General features: G+C 45.5%; 1 protein-coding gene and 1 pseudogene across 2 annotated transcripts in view; both read left to right on the top strand.

Annotated features, from left to right (window-relative positions):
- ppp1r9ba (protein phosphatase 1, regulatory subunit 9Ba) overlaps positions 1–4,308 on the top strand; it is a gene marked incomplete at its 3' end in the record, with an annotated part of 62,084 nt that extends 57,776 nt beyond the window's left edge. Inside the window, 2 exon segments of the mRNA XM_080448087.1 lie at positions 2,683–2,954; positions 3,972–4,308. Of these exon segments, the coding sequence (XP_080304213.1) occupies positions 2,683–2,954; positions 3,972–4,308 (609 nt within the window).
- LOC308097960 (parvalbumin beta-like) overlaps positions 1–7,500 on the top strand; it is a 212,342-nt pseudogene that overhangs the window by 178,929 nt on the left and 25,913 nt on the right. The window lies entirely within an intron of this gene.

A 7,500-nucleotide genomic window follows, 5' to 3' on the forward strand; every position in this document is an offset into this window, starting at 1 on the left:
AGAGAGAGAGAGGGGGGGGGGAGAGTGTGTGTGTGTGTGTGAGTGTGAGAGAGAGGGAGGGAGGGAGGGAGGGAGGGAGAGGGGGCTGGGAGTGTGTGTGTGTGTGTGTGTATGTGTGTGTGTGTGTGTGTGTGTGTGTGTGTGTGTGTGAGTGAGAGAGAGAGGGGGGGGTGAGAGATGTCCTGTTTTGCCTTTGTCGTGTTTCCATGTTCATTTTGTCTGTTAAAAAAGAGAAGAGAAGGAGGCTGGGTTGTTCAGCCTCTGCTGAATACAACAGAACAGCTGTTTACAGGTTATACAATTTGAGTCCTGTTCTGTATTACACTAACACTACACACTGTTTCATTTGAGTCCTGTTCTGTATTACACTAACACTACACACTGTTTCATTTGAGTCCTGTTCTGTATTACACTAACACTACTACACTGTTTCATTTGAGTCCTGTTCTGTATTACACTAACACTACACACTGTTTCATTTGAGTCCTGTTCTGTATTACACTAACATTCTACACACTGTTTCATTTGAGTCCTGTTCTGGTATTTACACTAACACTACACACTGTTTCATTTGAGTCCTGTTCTGTATTATATACACTAACACTACACACTATTTTCATTTGAGTCCTGTTCTGTATTACACTACACTACTACACACTGTTTCATTTGAGTCCTGTTCTGTATTACACTAACACTACACACTGTTTCACTTTGTCCTGTTCTGTATTACATTACCACTATTTCATTTGAGTCCTGTTCTGTATTACATTACACACTGTTTCATTTGAGTCCTGTTCTGTATTACATTACACACTGTTTCATTTGAGTCCCTGTTCTGTATTACATTACACACTATTTCATGCACCACTATTATTCTAATGTATTTTAATTTATTTTGTGCATTGCACTGTTTGTTTTGAATTTGCGATGCAGAATGCAATGCATGAGGGTCATTGTTGTGTTAAAGGATGACTTCACCCATTTTCAACCTATCTTCATATAATTGGTTCTCACTAATGCTCATGATAAAATGGTAAAAAAATCTACTCGGTCTGTGTCTCAGAGGAGGCTGTGGACAGTTCAGAATCCCGTCTACCAGTGACATCATCGATGGGAATCCAAGCTAATAGAAACTGCAGGCTTTCTATTCCTGGAAAGTTGCAATGCAATAATAGAAGCCATTGTTCTTGAGCTTAATACAAATCTAAATAAAAAATGTGAAATCTTGTTGGAAAAAAAAAAACCTGCTTAACGATGATGTCACTGGTACACAGGTCTCTTGATTGTCCACACAGCCCTCCTATGAGACACAGACCGAGTAGAAATAAATCCCCCCGTTGGCAAAACGGTCCGGGGGGGCGGTGGGCCGGTTCGGACCAAAATGCCAGGGCTGAATTTTGGTGCCAGTCCGGCTCTGGGTTGAACAAAGATTGTTAATATAGGAAGATACACAATCTCAATTGGAGCCACTAGAGGCGAAATAGTACACGAATCCAATGGTCTCCTAAGTAGGCGTGGTTTGCTTCTGCCCCCCCCCCCCCCACCACCCTCCCCCTCCCCTCTCCCTGGCTGACAACATCATGTGGATGTGTATATTTGTGTATTTTTTTCAGTAAAGAAAATAAATGCTTTACATGTTTGAAAGTGCACTGTTATTGGCAAAGATGCTTTTTAAGAAACCCATAAAATTCCCCCCACAAACACACACAAATTATTCAGTCTTATTCTAGATGTGTTCCTGTTTCTGATCAACATTGTAACAGGGCCTTTTATTTATAAAGTATATATTTTACCACTATAGACTATAGTGTGTTTAGCATGAATGTTTAGCAAAATGTCATGATTCCCAAATACTTATTGAGCATTGGAACACACATTTTATTTAATTTTGAATATGTCCATAATGATTTCATGTACTATATTCACATATATAATCTCAGTTTATCAGTTTTTAGAACATCTTATGGGGACAGAGCATAGAGTTAAAATCTAATATAATAATAAAATATAATATAAGGGACAGACAGAGCCCTCTATGTCTCGTCCGTCAGACTGCAGATGGACTCTTCAGATATCTTCCCAAATCTCGCGAGAGTGTGTTGCTGATAGAGAAAGGTCGATAACAAAGTTGATTTTATCCTCATTTGTGTCTCTAAAATAAGCCATTTTAGTGTGAAAATCTTGTACATATTGTGTGTCTTGTGACGATCGGGTCCAATATTTAGTTCAGTAACCATGGAGCTAAAGAATGGTTCAGAAGCTGTGTTCACGTTCACTCTTCCATTGGAATCAATAGACTCCTGTCTCCTAAAAAGGCATCCACCTATGTCACGCAGATACGGGAAGTAAACCGGAGATGGTGACTCTTGCTATTTCCCTCTCTTGGGGTTGAACCACCAATCAGCCATCTGACGTCACAATTACTGCCTCAGCAGTGAACTTACGTCATTGGCCCATAGTTTAAAAGGAGATCCCTTTAGCATTAATTTGAGTACCAGCAGATGTCGATCAGAGTATAATTGAAAATTATATAATAATAATTCTTATGCAGTTTGATTCCATCACTTGTAACTTTAAGACCAGAAATTTTGCAGAAGTTTAGACTTCTCAGAATTTCAGATGAAAATGAATTCATTCAAGATGAGATGTTTGAAGGTGTTTCTGTTAGTTTTATGTCTACAGAAGATCGGATGTCAAGACAGAAGCGCTCAGGACCACAACATGATCCGTCACCATGAAGGCCTGAAGTTGAACTCCCAAGCTCATGGAAGGGACTTTAACTTGATGGAGGAGAGGGACTCCAAGCTGTTTTCTCCACATCCCATGGTTGAAGTGTCAGGAGGAGATGAGGCGCCCAATGCCTCTCACGTGGGAAGCGGTGCCCACGGCTCTGTGACTGATGGACGTTTTGAGCAACACAACACCTCGCAGAAGAATGGCTCCTTCAATGAAATGTACAATAAAACAAAATGGAATTTATTTCGAATGAATATGGCTCACCAAGCTGTCCAGGCCCGCTATGACACAATGGTGTCGACCTGTCCAGCTATAACCTGGGCAGGTCAGTGGTGGCGATGGGGCAAGTCGTGTATACACGTGATAAGTTCTGAAGAATCGTATGATACCTCCCTTTGGTATTGTAAATGGACTAACGTGTTACCTACTGTTTTTAAACAAAGTCTGTTTGACTTACCAAAGGAGGAAAGAATGGCACTTGTGAAATTTCTCAAATCATATTATCCAGAATCATTTAAGCACTATGGCCAATGTTTAAATGCTGTCACCGGAGAGACATACCCTTGTTTTTCTGGTTACTGGTGGATTGATAGTGATCATGTGGGGGAAGTCAGAAAAATATTGCATGTTTCTCATCATGAAAAAGCTAGTTGTGGTGCATCTTATTATACTGCGTCCATGGTGGAGGAGAATGAAGCGTTTGAGGCTAGGTCAATCTGTCAGAGGGTTGAAATTGAAATGATGTGATGGGCCTATTTGCCATGTTTCACCCCTGAATAGCTTCGTTTGGAACCTCCCCCCCATGTGGATGAAACGGCGCTCACTGTGCTAGTAGAGCAACTGTTTGTGAAACGCAGATAATTTTCCAAAGATGCCGAAAGGAAAAACGTGTTTTAGTGAGCAATGGAGCAAGGAGTGTGGAGACCCACACTGATTATATAAAGGACAATGAGTGTCCTTATCCTTTCTCTCTAGCCACTGATGCTTCCAACTAAGGCCACTACAAAGTGCTTTCCCATCATGCTGAGATATTTGCATTTGCAGAAAGGTGTGCAGAAGAATGCGCTTCTGAACTTCTATCGTGATAGTGATGAAACATCAGCAGCCATCACCGATCAGCTTTTAACCAAGTTAGAAGAATCTTTTGCGGCATTTTGTGATTGTTGTCACCAGATGGTTATCACTTCTGCCAGCCATTGACCAAATTTTTAAGTACTGGGCACCCCTTAGAGAAGCTACTTCAGAAGTCTTGGCCAGGAAGATTGCAACAAAGTAGTGTGGATGGGCTTCGGTGATGATGGAGATTCATCTGATATTGCAGAGATCTACTTCCTCTTCCTCAGTCACACACTCAAGTTGTTCTGTGATTGCATATATGAGGCACTGGAGGCAAAGGCATTTAGCATCACCTCTGTGTTTAAGCTGATGAGTGAGCTTGACGGGAAACTTGAGAGGAGGCATGATGACCACTTCTTTGGATTTGCTGTAAACACCAAGCTGCGTCAGCTGACTGCGGACCAGACCAGGAAGTGTGATGCTGACTTAACTACATTCTATGAGAGGGCTAGGTAGTACTTGAGAGATAGTTTTTTTAAAAGTACATACATATCTTTTATTGGTGAAACAGGTGGTACAGAGAAACGAAGGTCGGTTATCAATATTAACATATCACCATGATTCTTTTTTTTACTTTTATGGGACATGACTAGACACAGACGAGACGAGTAATAAATAACCAAGATACAATGGGGCGGAGTATCTGAGGTGCTCACCTCAGAGAAGGAGTATTTCTTTAGGATCAGTCTGGGTCAAGGGATGTGAGGGTGTTTATGAATGTGATAAGCGGTTGCCATCTATCATAAAAAGGGATAATTGAGCCTCTTAGAGAGTACTTTACCTTTTCCGATGATAGAAATGACATTAAGTCAGGAGGTGGTGGATGGTGGGCTTGGGCTTTTCCAGTGCAGGAGGATACGTCTACGGGCTATGAGTGAGGCAAAGGCTGCAACGTCTAATTCCTTCCTGGAGAAACCAGCAGGTGTGAGGGGCACCCCAAAGATGGCTACCAAGGGGCATGGATCTAGGTTGATATTTGGGGCTTTGCCTAGCGTGTCGAAGAAACAAGACCAGAACTCAGCCATCTTGGGACAGGAGAAGAACCTATGGGTATGGTTGGCAGGTGACAAGCCACACCTGTCACAGGTGTCACTCATCCCTGGGAAAAGGTTGCTAAGTCTGTCTTTTGTAAAATGAACCCTGTGCAGGATCTTGAACTGAATTAGCCTGGTTCCAGACCATAGACCCCGCCCACTCTCTGAGTGGGGCTCCTCTTGGTCTGGTGTCATAATGTGAGCCTATGGCTTTTCACGGTAGAAGAAATACCTGTCAAATCAGAGTCGGAGGTGGGGGTGGGTCTAACGACAAGCCAATCAGCGCCACGGGGCATTCTCAAGCTGTGCGACACTAGCCTGCGACGTCACATGTAGGCAGATCCTTGGATCTCTTGTGATTGGTTTAGGGAAATGCTAATCCCCTCCCCCAAGTAATCGACTACAGTGCAGCCAATTTCAGACAGAAGCTCCACGCAGCTTCAGTCTGATAATCAGGCTAGAACTGAAGGAGGATGACAATAATACATCCTCATAACATGAGGATGTATTATTGACCCTAAAGACTCGCCTCTTCCCACTGTTCATCTGCCAAGTCGAGCTCAAGCTCCGCTTCCCATTTACCTCTAACCCCTGCAAGCGAGAACACTTTCAGTGATGATATAAGATCATATAGGATCGAGATCCCGCCTTGTGCCGTGGGAAGAGAGAGTATCTTGTTAACCACTGAGCCTGTTGGGGACCGAGGAAAAGGTATAAAGTGGGTATGAGCGTAGTCGCGGGCCTGAAAGTAACGGAACAGATGAGACTGGGGCAAATTAAACTTAGCACGGAGAGGTCACCCTCTCTTGCTCCATAAGTTAAAAGCTGTATCTGACCTGGAAGGTTTAAATAGGTGATTATTGCAGATCGGGCTGTGCGGCGAGGAGGCATGATGACCACTTCTTTGGATTTGCTGTAAACACCAAGCTGCGTCAGCTGACTCCAGACCAGACCAGGAAGTGTGATGCTGACTTCACTACATTCTATGAGAGGGTTAGGTAGTACTTGAGAGATAGGTATGACTTTGATGACAGCAGCCTTCACAGCAAAATCTCCAAATTGGATCTGTCAAGTGATGTTCCCTTTGAAGAGTTCAGTCAAATGGTGGGACAGCAGTGTCCAGGCCTGCAATTTGAAAGCCGACCCTGGCCACTCGGCCGGTCGGCTCAGGCCTCTCCGGCCAGGGACCCCCAGGGACCCCCGGGAAGGCCTCGACCCGGCCCAGGGAGCCCCGAAGCTGGGTACTCGCTCCAGTCCGGGGACCCCCGGGGGTCGTCCTGGCTTTTTCCGAAACCTCCAGGATTTGGGGCCTCTCGCCGCCACCCTAGGAAGGCGCCTCTTCCTGGGCATGGCCCCTAGCTATCCTCTGGCACCAGTGGCCACTTTCCCCCCCACGCAAAATTTCACGCAGGGGAGAGGCCAGAGCCCCAGGCCTCAAGGGGCCTGCAAACACAGTGCGATTTTCACATTTATTCCCGGGTTTTTCGGCCGCAGTTTGCCCGGGCAGCCACCCAGGGACCCGGTGGGGGCACCGACACGTGCGCAACCCCGGCCCGGATCCAACGAGCCCTCCGCCGGAGGTACCGCCCGTTTTAGCCCGAAAAAGAGAAAATCGACATGCCGAAAAAAGTTGAGATTTTCGGCTGGGGGTCCTCCAGGGGGTCCCCGGGGACCTCTGGAGCCCATGCAGACACTTATAAACATTTTCGATTTTTTTTTTAGAACCGTGATTTTGGGCCTCGCTGAACCCATCGCTACCCCAGGAAGGTGCCTCTTCCTGGGCATGGTCCCTACCAGTCGGCCCTTCTCCCTGGCTCTCCCCTTCACACAGGGGAAGGGCCAGGGAGCCCAGTGCCTCACGGCACAGTGCCGGGTGCACACTCGCCCGCTCTACCCGCCCCGGGAGCCACCGTCCCTGGGTAGGAGGTGGTCCATGGACCCCCGATGGGGACCAGGGACCGGGGACGGCGCCGCCTTGTGGACACCGGTGGTATTGCGCCTCAAGACAACAGCCTTTTACAGGCTTGGGATCTGCTCTTTTTCCAGACTTTTTGAGCCCGGATTCCAGCTTTCGGACCCGCGGGGCGTCGGAGCAGCGCCGTGTAACCATCCTTGAGTAGCACCGGCCGAAATTACCTCCAGTATTTATCATTATTGTACATTTTTCATTGTATATTTTTATTATAAATAAATTTGTATATTTTTATTATAAATAAAAATAAATATTATAAATAAAAATAAATATTATAAATAAAAATATACCGCTCATCGGTTAGTATTTTCGACCTCACCACACGGCCGGACGCAAAAATATTCTGCCGCGTTGCCTTTGGCCGCGCACCTTACGGGCCTCTCTATCTGAGATTCCCAGGCTGAATTAGGGGCCCAGCACGTCCCTGGAGACCACTGTGCCACACTAAATGGAACCGAGCCTTAATTAGTATCATTGGTAACACCTGTGAAGGAAGTAAGGAAGGGGCCCAAGTCATTCCCAATATGGCTGCTGTTTATAGAGCCTATTGTGTCATGCCTAGCCATGTACATTCCCTTATATACGTAAAGCAGACATTCAGAATGTGTGACAGAGTATCAGTAACTGGAGTGTGGTCATTGT

This window comes from Gymnoscopelus braueri, assembly GCF_963280865.1.
Source record: "Gymnoscopelus braueri genome assembly, chromosome: 13".
In the NCBI taxonomy this organism is placed as follows: Eukaryota; Metazoa; Chordata; class Actinopteri; order Myctophiformes; family Myctophidae; genus Gymnoscopelus; species Gymnoscopelus braueri.